Source organism: Erinaceus europaeus, chromosome 7 (genome assembly GCF_950295315.1).
Source record: "Erinaceus europaeus chromosome 7, mEriEur2.1, whole genome shotgun sequence".
In the NCBI taxonomy this organism is placed as follows: Eukaryota; Metazoa; Chordata; class Mammalia; order Eulipotyphla; family Erinaceidae; genus Erinaceus; species Erinaceus europaeus.
Genome location: NC_080168.1, coordinates 52,522,636 through 52,537,827, shown reverse-complemented (window position 1 = coordinate 52,537,827; position 15,192 = coordinate 52,522,636). Strand labels below are relative to the sequence as shown.

General features: G+C 40.3%; 1 protein-coding gene across 1 annotated transcript; it reads right to left on the bottom strand.

Annotated features, from left to right (window-relative positions):
* Nucleotides 1–4,176: 4,176 nt before the first annotated feature.
* PDE6H (phosphodiesterase 6H) lies at nt 4,177–13,055 on the bottom strand. Its single transcript, XM_007533148.2, has 3 exons — nt 12,890–13,055; nt 10,139–10,179; nt 4,177–6,699 (listed from the first exon to the last, which is right to left on the bottom strand). The coding sequence occupies exons 1-3, from the start codon at nt 13,021–13,023 to the stop codon at nt 6,623–6,625; spliced, it is 252 nt and encodes an 83-aa protein (XP_007533210.1). The 5' UTR covers nt 13,024–13,055; the 3' UTR covers nt 4,177–6,622.
* Nucleotides 13,056–15,192: the final 2,137 nt, after the last annotated feature.

Sequence of the window (15,192 nt, the reverse complement as noted above, 5' to 3'; positions counted from 1 at the left end):
GTAAACAGAGAAGAGAATATTTTCTAAGCATACTAATTGGCCTTGTTTACATTACCTAACCATAGGAGGTTCATTTACACAGAGCATGAAGCAAAACATCCACAAGATGGCAGCCTAAGTCTAGTGTTACTGAGTTTTGTTTAGTTTTGTTTTGGAATTCTCCTAGTCTTGCTGGAGGAAAAAAAAATGTGGGGGAGAGGAAGAAAAGAGAGAGAAATAGGAAGGCAGGGAGGGAGAAAAAGAAAAAATAGGAGGCCAGGCAGCGGCACACCCAGTTGAATAAACACATCACTGTGTGCAGGCCCTCTCTAACCCCATTCCCCACCTGCAGGTCTGCAGTGTCTATCTTTCTCTCTCCCTTTCTTTTCTTTCCTTTTTTCTTTTTTTTTTTTGCCTCCAGGGTTATTGCTGGGCTCAGTGCCTGCACCACGAATCCACCGCTCCTGGAGGCCATTTTCCCCCCTCTTTGTTGCCCTTGTTGTTGTAGCCTTGCTATGGTTATTATTGTTATTGTTGATGTCATTCGTTGTTGCATAGGACAGAGAGAAATAGAGAGAGGTGGGGAAGACAGAGAGGGGGAGAGAAAGACAGACACCTGCAGACATGCTTCACAGCCTGTGAAGCGACTCCCCTGCAGATGGGGAGCCGGGGCTCGAACTGGGATCCCTGAAGCAGGGCTGCAGGTGCCTCTCTGTCTCTCTCCCTCTCTATCAACCCCTTCCCTCTCAATTTCTGGTTGTTTCTATCCAATAAACAAATAAAGAAAATAGAAAATTTAAAAACAAACAAAAAAGAAACAAGCAAAAGAACCTGTTTTAAACAGTGGGAGAGGGAAAGGCAAAGAAATTGTTTCTTAAAAAATTTTTTTAAATCTTTATTTATTGGACAGAGACATCCAGAAATTGAGAGGGAAGGGAGTGCTATCCAGAAAATTGAAAGGGAGAGATACACAGACATCTGTAGCCCTGCTTCATCACTCAAAAAGCTTTCCCCCTACAGGCGGGGGCCGGGGGCTTGAATCCCAGTCCTTGCACACTGCAATGTGCGATCAACCAGGTGTGCCACCACCCGGCCCCCAAAAGAATTGTTTGTATGTGTAAAACAGGAGAGTGTTATTTGTGACTCTAAGCCATTTGACTTTCCTCTTATTACTTTTCTCTTGTGCAAAAAAAGGGCAGTTATGAAATTGCAGTTGTGTAATAGCAGTTGTATACATCTACCCAGGGGAAGGCATTCCAGAGGAGCATTTTCCCTCTACATACTGTTTTCTGTCCCAACTATAAAGTTCCTGGGCTTTAGAATGGGGCTTGCTGCCTACATCACCAAAACCGTCAACCCAACTTCTTCCCAAGGAACAATGAACGAAGGGGAAATGGGTGAAATATAAGGGAAGGTCACTGCCTCCTTCTTCTGAAATCATTTCTGCAGTTGCTCTCTTTTGTACATTGTGCCCTTCCTGTTTAATGCTGTACTTCCTCCACTCAGTGGTTTGCATCAGAATCACCTTTGCAAGTCCTAAGCATATCCATATAATTTCTAAGCTCTAATTAAAAACCACAGGATGAGGAGCCTTGTAGTGGTGCACCCAGTAGAACACACATTACCATGTGCAAGGACCCAGGTTCAGCCCCACTCCCCAGCTATAAAAGAGACATAAGCAGGTCTGCTGCAGGTGTCTATCTTTTCCTCTCCCTCTCTATCCTTTTCTCTTTCCCCTCAGATTTTTCTCTGTTCTATTAAATAAAAAAGGAAGGAAAATGGATTCTGGGAGTAGTGTAGTACCAGCACTGAGCCCTAGCAATAATGCTGATGGCAAATATGAATATATATAGGCCCTAGGTCAGATCATGGAGTTTAAATGGAGTTTAAAGTTAATGGTATTTATATACTTTCCTTATATTTGGGAGCTACTCTCTGCCCTAATCCAACTTTCTAGGCTGATTCTCAACTCTGACACCATCTTCCCAGACAGTACTGTTAGCCAATGAATGCTTGCTATTGGGCTTAGGCAAAAATTACTAAAGTTATGGGTCCCCTAGACTTCTTAGCTTCTTTCCACATGAAGACCCCTAGTTTCACCCAGTCTATTCTTACATTTGGGTTCCTGTTTATTAAATAGTTTGTCCTGTTTTATACCTTACTGCCTTTCAGCCATTAAATTGCAGACACTACCATGTTGTCACCCCAACCTCATGAATGTATCCTGGAACCCCACCTCCTCCTGCTGCATCCCTGCCCCACTAGAGAAAGATAAAACCAGACTGGAAGTATGGGTCGAGCTTCCAATGCCTATGTCCAGTGGATAAACAATTACAGAAACCAGATGTACCACCTTCTGCATCCCATGAAGAATTTTTATCCATACACCCAGAGGGATAAAGAATAGGGAAGCTTCTACAGGGAACGATGGGACATAGAACTCTGGTGATGGGAACTGTATGGAATTGTACCCCTGTTATCTTACAATCTTGTGAATCAGTATTAAATCACTAATAATAAAAAAGCATTCTCTAGAATACCAAATAAAAATTGTATTTTCAAGAGGAAAAAAGAACCCCATTGGTTGAGAACCTTATTTCCTACTTGCCTGTTCAGAAATGCTCTGCATCTTTCTCCACCTGGCTTTTCCTAGTGGAGGTGGATTTTTTTCCCCCTCCAGCGTTATTACTGGGGCTTGGTGCATGCACTAAGAATCCACTGCACCTGGTGGTCATTTTTCATTTTATTGGATAGAAAAAAGAGAAATTGAGAGGGAAGTAGGGGATAGAGATGGAGAGAGGGAGAAAGAGACACCTGCAGATCTGCTTCACTGCTTATGAAGGGACCTTCTTGCAGGTGGGGAGCTGGGGGCTTAAACCAGGATCCTTGCGTGAGTCCCTTAGTACACATCGCACTTAGTACGATGTGTACTTAACCCCCGTGGAGGTGGAATTTACTTGCCACATCAACAGACTACTTTTTTTTTTTTTTTTTTTTTTTACTAAGAGAGGCATCAACTGAAGAGTAGAGAATGAAACAACACAGGGATAATTCATTCACCTCACCCTAAGCACCCTACTTTCATTACCCATTGGATTGGTGTGTCCCTCTGTTGAAGGCCACAGGCCTACCAGGATTTTCTTTCTTATAAATAGAATCTATCTCTTGGGTTGCTTCAAGTATAGGTTTGGTAATATAGCTCCAACACCATACTGATAGTCCTGTTTCTGTACTATTTTTGTAGGTTTTCCTTAACCTTTCTCAAGCCTTTGTCAATAGTCCTTTTGTCAAACCTTCCTCAGTTACTTGATTTGAGTATAGGAACTCTGTTGCCAAGACTTTGAGTGAGCAATGATTTAACCTTCTTTTTCATACATATGTTGTTTGCATCTTACAGATTTTCTTATTTCTTACTATAAATGATAAAAAATGACAGAATTCAAATTTAGATATTGAAAGAAATCTAAATTTGAATGGGCTTTAAATGATCTCCAGTCCAGCTCATGATAAAATGCTAGAATCCTACCTGAAACTGGTCAGCTTCATCCTGTTCCCTGTAGCTTCCCAAATAAATGCTAGCAATGATCATTTTTTTGCTTCCAGGCTAAATATTAAAAGTTCCTTCAAAAGCTCTTCATATGGCATGCTTTCTAGATCCTTCACCATCCTGTCCATTGGTTATGTTCCATTGGGTAAATCATGGTTTGTCAATGTTATTGCTGTATGCTTCGAGAAACTTGTAAGTAAGCTGAATGTGGACCAGAGTACCAGCAGTTGGAGAACTCAGGCCACCTTGATTGATGGTGTCACTGGGATGAGCAAGGGCAGTCTGAAGGCTCTGGCTGTCACAGCAAACAGCTGGTTGGAAAACTGGAATTTGTGCTAGATTGGGGAAATTCATGACAACTACTACACACTTTCATGCCACAGCTGTATTTTTTAATTTTTCCTTTCCACAGAGGAGGGAACAAATACAGAATTCTAATCAGGCCAAAGATTAAAATGAGAAGTAAGAGAGTCCTTTTTTTTTTCTCCTCCAAGATTACTGCTGGGGCTCAGTACTAGCACTACCAGTCTACCGCTCCAGGTGGCCATTTTTCCCCCCATTTTATTGTATAGGATAGAGAGAAATTGAGACAGAGAGGGAGAGAGAAAGAGACCTGCAGACCTTCTTCATCACTTGTGAAGCATCCCCGATGCAAGCGGGGAGTGGGGAATGGGGAGTTCAAACTCAGATCCTTGCACATGGTAACATGCTCTTAACCAGTGTGCCACTTCCCGGCCACCAAGTAGGAGAGTCTTAAGTTCCCATGCTCTTGAAATCAAGCCTCTTTAGCCCTATTAATCAAATATGTCATTTAAGATTCTAGTTTTCTGGCCAGAAAGTAATTAGTTTATTTGTGCACAAGAGTTGGCTGCAAAAGGTTTGCTCTTAAGTGCTTAGTTCCTCTAATTCTCATGCTTGGCCTCTGAGGATCTTGAAGTCTTTTTTTTTTTTTTTTTTTTTTTTTGGCTACCAAAACTTTAGATTACCTAATTCAGGCAAACTGGAGGATTCAAAGGATGACTGACATCTGTGCACAAAATTATGGAGCAGTTTATTGGCTGAGTCAGTACTAGAGCCCAAATTATTTTTCTCTCAATTATCCTGCCTCTCTGTTCAGTTAATTTTCTTCATTCTTTTACCATAGATTACACAACTGAAATGAGGAAGTTAATACTTCTGGTACCAAAGCGCACAAGTCAGATAAAGGCAGCATTTGAATTGCAGAATTGCTCTGAAATTATTGGGGAAAGACAACTATGTGCACATTCCATTTGACACAATCTCAGGGGTGAAGCAAACCATCATTTTATTGAGAAGGTTCAACTACTTATCCCTGCTGTCTGCACTCTCAGACATTATTGCATATAAATCTCAAGCAATTCAATCATGACATTAAAGAAGACTCATATTGTCCAGTCCTGTGTTGAAATCTTCTCACCTAACCTTAGAGTTGTAAGATTTACAGCTATTTTAAATCATATCTCGGGATAATCTAGATCCAGAAAGTGCATGATTCACACTATAATAAGGTAGAAGCAGAACTTGACTTTGGATTTTGATGTCTTTTCTTGCACTATGTTTATTTCTTGTATGACTGTGCATTCTTGATTTAACCAGTCCTCCTAACAAGGCACTTTCTGAGTGCCATTTACATACAGCATTTAATACAACTTCTCCCCAGGATTCAAGGTAAATATTTCCTTTTTTAATGCCATAGGAAAGAGAGTAGTCTAAATGTTATCTTTAAAAGTCTTATTATGGTGGCCAGATGGTGGCACACCCTATTGAGCATAACATGTCATCATGTGCAAGGAATAGGGTTGGATCCCCTGCTCCCCACCTACAGAGGAAATATTCCACAAGGTGTTAAGCAGGTCTGCACATGTCTATCTCTCTCTCTCCCTCTTTATCTTCCCCTGCCCTTTTAATTTCTCTCTGTTCTATTAAATAAAGTAGAGAGAAAAAAATTTAATTCATTTTCTTTTTTTAAATTTTTATATTTATTTATTTATTTATTTTCCCTTCTGTTGCCCTTGTTGGTTTTCTTTTTATTGTTGTTTTAGTTGTTATTGTTGTTGTTATTGATGTTGTGGTTGTTAAATAGGAGAGAGAAATGGAGAGAGGAGGGGCAGACAGATAGGGGGAGAGAAAGACACCTGTAGATTTGTTTCACTGCCTGTATAGAGACTCCCAGGGAGCCGGGGGCTGGAACCAGGATCCTTATGCTGGTCCTTGCACTTCACACCACGTGTGCTTAGCCTGTGACACTACCGCCCAACTACCAGAAAAAAAAAAAAATCTCTAAATGGCTGGCTGGAGTGATGAATTCATAATGCTGTCACCAAGCCATATGTCACCAATAACCTTAGTGACAAAAAAAAAAGTCTAATTACTAATCATGATGAATACCTACCAAAAACAAACTTGAAGAATGAATTAAATAAACAGAATGCAAAGAAATATTGATGACATCTAACAGTTGATAAGAAAAGGTGGTAAAGGGGGTTGGGCAGTAGCACAGTGGGTCCTAAGTGTGAAGCCTAAGGACCAGCATAAGGATCCCAGTTCGAAGCCCCGGCTCCCTACCTGCAGGGGGGTCACTTCACAAGCGGTAAAGTATGTCTGCAGGTGTCTGTCTTTCTCTCCCCCTCTCTGTCTTCCCCTCCTCTCTCCATTTCTCTCTGTCCTATCCAACAACAATAACAACAAGGGCAAGGAGAGAAAAAAAAAATAGCCTCCAGGAGTAGTGGATTTGATTCGTTGTGTAGGCACCAAGCCCCAGCAATAACCCTGAAGGCAAATAAAAAAGAAGAAGGAGAAGAAGGAGGAGAAGGAGAAGAAGAAAAAGAAGAAGAAAAGATGGTAAAGTCTGAAATGCCCTAACCAATGTTAATTTCTATAAACTAGTCTAAGCTGATCTATACAGCAAGAAAGAGTCTGATGTTAAGAAAATTACTAGTAGTGACTTATGGGAAATGACTATAAATTGAAAAAGCTACTTCTAAACAGCTGAATTTTAAGACTGGCAGACCATTTGGGGTAAAAGTAATTGAGGTTACAGCAGATGCTACTGAGAGTGGTAGAACTTCTGGAGTCTCAAATGATTCCAAACTGGGCGAGTTCATGCAGTTCCAGGTGGCTGAATGCCTCCCAGGGACAAATCACTGTGATATCTACAAAAGAAAGAACAAGTTAGCCAACTTCACTCTCAGGAGAAACTCTTCTACTCAAAAGGATATCCTTCAGGCAGAGACACCCCCTCTCTCCTATTACTATCCCAGATTGCCTGACCTCGAAATTACATAAAAATAGCCCTATATCCCAGGAAGGATGAGATCAATGCTTAACCAATTCTTAGTTGTTCCTCTGCATGTTACCCTATGCTGTGACACCCTTAGCACAGCCCTTCCTGCAGTATAGTAATTGGCTTTATTTCTGGGTAGATGGCCCAAGGTTTTTGACTAGGTGCAGCTCACTAATCATGGACCTTCTACCAACTCCCACCCCCCCCCCAAAGTGCACTCAGTAAGGGGAGATCCGAAGTGTCATTCTAATGAGACTAAGGTTTAAAGTAAGTACAGAAACATTTTAAGTCCCCTTGACCTGGAAATCTACAATTTCCTTATCCCCTACCTAGATCCAGTTTTGTTTATCAGACTTCTCAATTCATTCTTCAGTTTCTTTACACTTTGACATGACTACATGAAATTGCATATTGAGAAGAATCTCAAGGGATTCTCTAATCTATTTTCTTGCCTAGGCAGTAAGATATCGTCCCAGAGTTACTGAGGAGCTGACTGATACCTAGATAGATTAAACACTCAGCGAAATGCAAGGGCTGTAGAGATGGGACTAGAATCAGACAAGCATTCAGTGTAAATTCTTTTGTCTTAATACAACTATGTTAGCAAAGTTAAACATATCATCCAAAGTCCAGAAAGAAATTTCTGACTATATATACCTTGTCAGAATATAGAAACCATTGATTTAGAATAGCAAATGAGTCTCATAAACTTTTTTTATTAGATCCCAGAAGTTTCCATTTACCACACAAAATAAATATATCAATTGCCTGGTACAGACTGATCATAAAGAGTGCAACCACTTATCAAAAGTATGTTGAGTGAGCTGAAAACTTAAAATCCACACTAAAACCTGCACAAGGGTATTTAGATACTTTCTCCATAATTACTAACACTTTAAAGGATTGGTTTTCCTGAAAAGGCTCAGGTGGGCTTTTTTCCAGAACTCTTCCAATACATGTCATCTTGACATGTGAAACTAAGGTCAGTTAAGGGTCCATGTGTCTTAGAAGAAAATATTACCATTACTTAAGAATGCAGACTCAGGGGCTGGATGTTGGGGCAACTGGCTGAATGCATGCATAACCATGCACAAGGACTAGGGTTTGAGTGTCCAATCCCCAGCTGCAGGAGTTTGTTTCATGAGCAGTGAAGTAGGTCTGTGGATGTCTATTTTTCTCTCTCCCTTTCTATCTCCCCCTCCCATCTCAATTTCTCTCTGTCCTATCAAATAAAATAGAAAAATTTAAAAAGGAGAAAAAGTAATCATTGGAAGCACCAAGGTTCAGTGATAATTGTGGTGTCAATAAGAAAAAAATGCAGATTAATTAGATTTAGGGATATTTTCAGATATATCCTCCAATGGAATACACAAGCTGCAGGCAGGAGGCAGGTCGATAGCGCAGCAGGTTAAGTGCACATGGTGCAAAACGCAAGGACCAGCTTAAGGATCCCAGTTACAGTCCCTGGCTCCCCACCTGCAGGGGGGTCACTTCACAAGTGGTGAATCAGGTCTGCAGGTGTCTCTGTCTCCCCTCTCTGTCTTCCCCTCCTCTCTCTATTTCTTTCTGTCCTATCCAACAACAACAGCAATGGCAACAATATCAATAACATCAACAACAAGGGCAACAAATGGGAAAAAAGGCCTCCAGGAGTAGTGGACTTGTGGTGCAGGCATGGAGCCCCAGTGATAACCCTGGAGGCAAATATATATATATATATAATAGCATATACATACATGCTATAATAAAGTCAAACAATTATATATTATTCAATAAGAACAAGAGATGAGCTGTCAAGTCATTTAAAAACACAGAGGAGAAAAACGTTAGACAGAAAAGCTATATATTTTATGATTATAACTAAATGACCATCTGAAAAGGACATAACCATAGAAAGAGGCAGAAGAAGAAGGAGAAGGAAGAGGAGGAGGAAGAAGAAGAAGGAGGAGGAGAAAAGAAAATAGGAACTAGAAGAGTAGAGCAGTAGCTGGGCAGTAGCTGAGGAGGGAGAAGGATAGATGAAACACAATAGGTATTTTTAAGGATGTTGTTGTTGTTATTATTATTTTGACCAGAGCACTATTCAGTTCTGGTTTATGATGCTATTAAGGATTGAACCTGAACCTTTGGGGCCTCAGGTATTATAATCACTATACTATTCCTCAGCCCTGAAGTGTAGCTAAATGAAACTATAATAGAGAATACATGACAAGCATCTTGCCAAAACTAATAGAATGAACTCTAAATTAAGGACTTTATCTAATAATGTGTCAGTATTGACCCACTGACTGTAATAAGTGTATCACTAATATAAAAGAGCTATATACAGTGGGAGGGGAGAAAAATGGCAAAGAGGATATATAGGAATGCTGTGTTTTTTGCTCAGTTTTCCTATAAACCTAAAACTGCACTAGAAATATTAATTTTAAAAAGAGACATGTGGTATGGTATTTCACATTCACTATGCAATGAATACAAATACAATAATATTTGGAAAATTAAAAAATATTATATTGGATATATTCAGAGTATCAGGCCCTATTCTGGGTGCCAGAGGGTGTATAAATAGAGGAAGTTTGAAAGGGAGTGGTTTGTAGAGTGGAGAGTTCTCCAGATACCACCCTTGTGTCTAATACTTCACTCTATGGACTCAGGTTGTCACATAATTCCTCTATATCTCAGATTTCCCATAAAATAAAGAAGTTAGGCTAGACTGATTGTGAAAATGTTTCTACCATAAAAATCTACAATTCACTACTACATGCCCTCAAGAGTTGCTGAACAAAAGGATGATTTAAAGTTTGGATCTAACCTGATTCCTTTTAATTTTTGTTTTCTGAGGACACATGTACTTAGGAAGTTAAATTAAACCCCCAGATTTCTGTCTTCAAAGGACTCCATGCCTTAGGAATTTCTTGTAACTTTTTTTTAACCTCCAGGGTTATTGCTGGGGCTTAGTGCCAGCACCCGGCAACCATTTTTCCTGTTTTTTTTGTTTGTTTTTGTTTTTTCTATTTCATCTGATAGGACAGAGGGAAATTGAGAAGGAAAGGAGAGATAGAGAGAGATAAAGAGAAATATAGACACCTGCAGACCTGTTTCATCACTTGTGAAGCATCCCCTCTGCAGGTGGGCAGTGGGGGCTCAAACCTGGGTCCTTACACATAGTACTATATGCACTTAACCGGTGCCCCACCGCCCAGCCCCCTATATTTTTTGTAACTTTCAACTGCTCCTTGCAGCCAGAAATAGGTGAAAATGAGGAATACCAAGTGTACAATCTGTGTTTAAATTCTGAAGTGGCTTACCTGTCCCTAGCCCCTCCATGCCAGGAATGTCATCACCAAATCTATGGACAAAAATAAAAAGAAGTTAGCTGAGCTTAAATGGGTTATGGAATGATTCATTTGGAGAGTTTCCTGACTTCATAGGGAAGTAGACATTTAAATTCCGTATTTGAGAAATTCCTTTTGTTTGCATTGAACTGGGGCAGAGATTGCCAAATAGATAGATTTTAGAAGTGTGCCAGTGGAGAAATATTTCCCTTCTGTAAAAATTTAGTCTAAGGCAGCTGATAGCAAGAAAGAATTGTTAGTGGGACAAGTAGGAAAGCAGTATGAATTATACAACATCCATTATTACATAAAAGCAAGCTCTCTCTCTCTCTCTCTCATCACTGGGGCTTCACTACTCCAGGTCAAATTTTTTTAGCATAGAAAGACAAACAAAGAGACACAGATATAGAGAGAAAAACTGCATGACATGGAGAAAAACTTCTTTTAGTGCATGGGGGGGCAGGGCAGGAACCAGGCTCATGCACATCACAAAGTGCATGACACAAGTGAGCTATCTTGCTGTCCCCAAAAGATATTTTTAAGTATTTTAAAAAACATTTTACATTTCATATATTTGGCATGACAGAGAGAAACGGGAGAGGGATATTGCGAGGAAGCAGGGGCAGGCGGCAACATGCCAAATTAAGTGCACAAGGATCCCGGTTTGAGCCCCTGGTGCCCCACCTCCAGGGGGGGTTGCTTTACAGGCAATGAAGCAGGTCTGCAGGTGTCTATATTTCTCTCCCTCTCTCCATTTCCTCCCATCTCTTAATTTATCACTGTCCTACCCAATAAAATGGAAAAAAATGGTCTCCAGAAGCAGTGGATTTGTAGTGCTGGCACAGAGGAGAGAGAGAGAGAGAGAGATGAGAGAGAGAGAGAGAGAGAGAGAGAGAGAGAGAGAGGGAGAGAGAGAGAGAGATATGGAGCTGCAGCATTGCTCCACAGCTCTTGAAATCTCTCCTCCTCGCAGGCTGGGACTAAGGGCTTTAACCCAAGTTCTTGTATACTGTAAAGTGTGCTCAACTAAGGGTGCACTGCCTTGCTTTACTCAAAACAGTGACTAAATGATAGGATAAGAGGGGTATAACTTCACACAATTCCCACCACCAGAACTCCCATCCCCTCCCCTGATTGCTTTCCTATTCTTTAATCCTTTGGAAGTATGGACCCAAGGTCCTTGTGGGATGCAGAAGGTTGGAGGTCTGACTTCTGTAATTGCTTCCCCGCTGAACATGGGCGTTGACAGGTCGATCCATACCCCCAGCCTGTCTCTCTCTTTCCCTGGTAGGGTGGGGTTCTGAGCATCTTTAGGTATTAGGTATTGTGTTAGGCATAGGGGCTTAATAAAAACATTATGATTTCTGAAAGATTTGTCTCCGAGGACATTTAATTCATAAACGTAACATAAAATACAAGCTATTAACAGCTGAACCAACAATAGCTTCAAAAAGGAATGGATCGATGAGTTGTGTGTTGAAAATGAGTTGAATTTTGTCAAGGAGAGGAAAACAAAGAACTAAAGACAGAAAATATGAAGCCATAAAATAAAAAGGGATTCTAGACATGATAGGCATTTCTGTATTATAGATTTAATCACAGAATGTGGGACCAGTGGGGAAGCTCAGTGGAAGAGCACAAAACTTGCACACCTGAGGCCTCAGGTTAGATCCCTGTGCTTAGCACATGCTGGAGCTAAGAAGTGCCCTAGTCTCTTTACTTTTCCCTCATAAAAATAAATATGTATTTTGTAATTGTCACCAAGGTAATTACTGGGGCTTAGTTTCAGTGTCTGTGCTACAAATCCACTACTCCAGGTGGCCCTTTTTTCTCTCCGCTTCCCCCTCTTCTAATTTATTGGATAAAACAGAGAGAAATTGAGAAAGGAGGTGGAGGTAAAGAGGGAGAGATAAAGATATACAATTACAGACCTGCTTCACCACTTATGAAGTATCCCCCCTACAGATGGGGAGCAGGGGCTCGAAGCCAGGCCTTTGCACCACTGCCCAGCACCTGTGATAAATAAATCTTAAAAATAAAGTGTATGGTATGTTGGTCATGAGAAATGATCATGAAAAGTTTGGAAGGTCAAAGTAAAACTCTATTTACTGGGAGTCACACCATTACATCACTAGACTTTACAATGGGAAAGGGACTATAGGCTAATGGTGTGATTCAGGAAAAAAACTGTATTAAAGAAGAAACTAGAGGATTTGGTGTAAATTTTTATAAGTCCATTTAATATTTGGAGTATTCATTTATTCATTTCTCAAAATCAAAGCTGTCTTGTAGAAAAGAAAAACAACAGAAAGGTTTTTTTTTTGTTTTTTTTGCCTCCAGAGTTCACTGGTATCACTGTTATCACTGGGGCTCGGTACCTGCACTATGAATCCACTGCTCCTGGAAGCCATTTTTTCCCTTTTGTTACCCTTGTTGTTCATCGTTGTCGTTGTTATTAATATTGTTGTTAGTATTATTGTTGTATAGGACAAAGAGAAATTGAGAGAGGAGGGGAAGATAGAGGGGTGAGAGAAAGATAGACACCTGCAGGCCTGCTTCACCAGTTGTGAAGTGACTCCCCTGCAAGTGGGGAGCCGGGAGCTCAAACCAGGATCCTTATGCTGATCTTTGCGCTTATGCCATGTGTACTTAAGCCGCTGGGCCACTGCCCAGCACCCCAAGAGAAAGTTTTTTTCCTATTTTTTTCCTCTTACTCTTTCTTACCCTTTCACACCTTTCTTAGGAGGTTTGCTCTTGAACTGACGAGTCTGCCTCTGCTTAAACTTAGGGGGCCCTTTGCGTGGGGTGGTGGGGCCCTGGCTTGAAGTTGGAGGAACCAAAGTAGTGTTGTCACTCATTCTAGTGGTCCTTAGTGTTGCCAATGATTCTCTCAGGTTTCTAGAACAAAGGAAAAAAAAGATCATGCCAAGAAGGAACCACAACTTACGAGACCATCACAATAAGCTGTGGAAGAAAAGAACTTTATAAAGAAGGTCAGTATTTTTTGTCAACACAAAAGGGGAGAAATTATTTCTTAAAAGGAATTTTAAGAAAATATCAGTGCAGTAGTTAAAGAGGCAAAATATAACTATCTATGGGATGATCTCATTTATATGTGGAATACAAATAATTAAAGCACGCGAACTTGCAGAAATTTATATTAAAAAAAGGAAACAAAGAAAAGAAAAATAAAGTAGCTAAGCTGTCTCTAACTTTGGGAGAACTGTTGTGGCAAAGGGGCATGTCTGTGGGGAGTGGGGGGTAGGGGGGTTTATCACATAACTTTGGTGGTGGGTGCTACGTGAAACTATACCCCTGTATACATACATTATTAAGTCTCTATTAAAATTGTTTATTATAATAATAAAAATGTGCTGTAAAACAATGGGGGTGCTTGATTAGGTGACATGGTAGCTTGTAAACTGACAATTTTAATACACTTAAAACCCAAATATCTATGTGTATGTGCTGCTTTAATTAACTCACCAATAGTTTTCTAGATGAATTTAATATAATCATGTATTTCCTATCTGTTATCATTAGTTCCACCATTTGTAAAGGGAGAGGAATAGACTAAGTGACACATTTAGCTTTTATAACACTGATATGATCTTTAAAGTTTACGTATTTTTCTGGAGCTAGGTGGTGATGCACCAAGTGGAGCATGTGCTTGATTTAATGTGCTTGATTTAAGCCAGGTTCAAGCTATAGGTCCCCACCTGCAGGGGGAAGCTTCACAAGCTATGGAGCAGTGCTGTGGGTCTGTCTGGTCTGTCTGTCTGTCTCTCCTTCCCTCCTTCTCTATTTTCACTTCCCCTCTCAATTTCTGTCTCTATCCAATAAGTAAATAAATAAATTTAAACATTTTGGGGCCAGGTAGTGGTGGTGTACTTGGTTAAGTGCACACATTACCGTGCATAAAAACATGGTCAAGCCCCTGGTCCCCACCTGCAGGAGGGAAGTTTCACAAGAAGTGAAACAGTGTTGTAGTTCTCCTCTCTCTCTCTCTCTCCCTCCCTTTCCGCCTCTCAAATTCTCTCTATCCTATCAAATAAAAATTCCTATTCCAACACTGACACATCTTCCCAGACAATATTTTAGCCCACCTGTATGTTAGCTGTCAAGCTCAGGCAAAAATTAGTAAAGTCACAGCCTCTTGGACTATACCTAAAATAGACGTCCCAGCTTCTCCCAACACGAAGACCCCAAATATCATTTGCTATATTCTTATCTTTATATTCTTGAGTATTAAACAATATTGTCATTCCTCAGATTAAAAAGCATCATGTTTAACAAAGATAAAAATTAAAATACTCTAGAATATAATTTTTAAAACTGTCATCAGGGTTATTAATGGGGCTCAGTGACTGCATATGAATCCATTCCTCGAAGCCTCTTTTTTTTTTTTTTTTTTACTTTTCTTTATTTTTATCTAATAGGAGAGAGAGGAATTGAGGGGTCTGGTTGGTGGCACTCCCAGTTAAGCGCACATAATACTAAACACATGGACCCACACAAGGATCTGGGTTCAAGCCCCAGCTCCCTGCCTGTAGGGAGGATACTTCACAAGAAGTGAAGCAGATCTGCAGGTGTCTATATTTCTCTCTCTATGTATCTATATATCTCTCTATCTCTATCTCTCCATTCTCTCACAATTTCTCTCTGTCCTGTACAATAAAATGGAAAAAATGGCTGCCAGGAGCAGTGGATTTGTAGTGCTGGCACTGAGCCCCAGCAATAACCCCTAGAGGGTTATTTTAATCACAAAATTTGTTACTATCTACATATATATATATATATATATATATATCCATCTGTCTGTCTACCTATTTATTTACTATTGCTACCAGGGTTATTGTTGGGGCTCATGGTTCCTGCATGACAAACCCACCATTTTTCCATTTTTTCCCTTTCTTTTTTATTAGATAGGATGGAGAGGAATTAAGAAGGAGAGGAGGAGATAGGTAGGGAGAGAGAAAGTCAGACACCTGCAGACCTTGAAGCAGGTGGGAAGCAGTGGCTGCAGG

Bases quoted from the DNA above. Each gene is read 5' to 3' on its own strand.
- PDE6H (XM_007533148.2), bottom strand. From the start codon at position 13,023: ATGAGTGACAACACTACTTTGGTTCCTCCAACTTCAAGCCAGGGCCCC. The intron at 10,180-12,889 runs GTAAGAAAGAGT...TTTTGTCCATAG, and splicing joins CCTAAGAAAGGTGTGAAAGG to ATTTGGTGATGACATTCCTG. The intron at 6,700-10,138 runs GTAAGCCACTTC...TTTCTTTTGTAG, and splicing joins CATGGAGGGGCTAGGGACAG to ATATCACAGTGATTTGTCCC.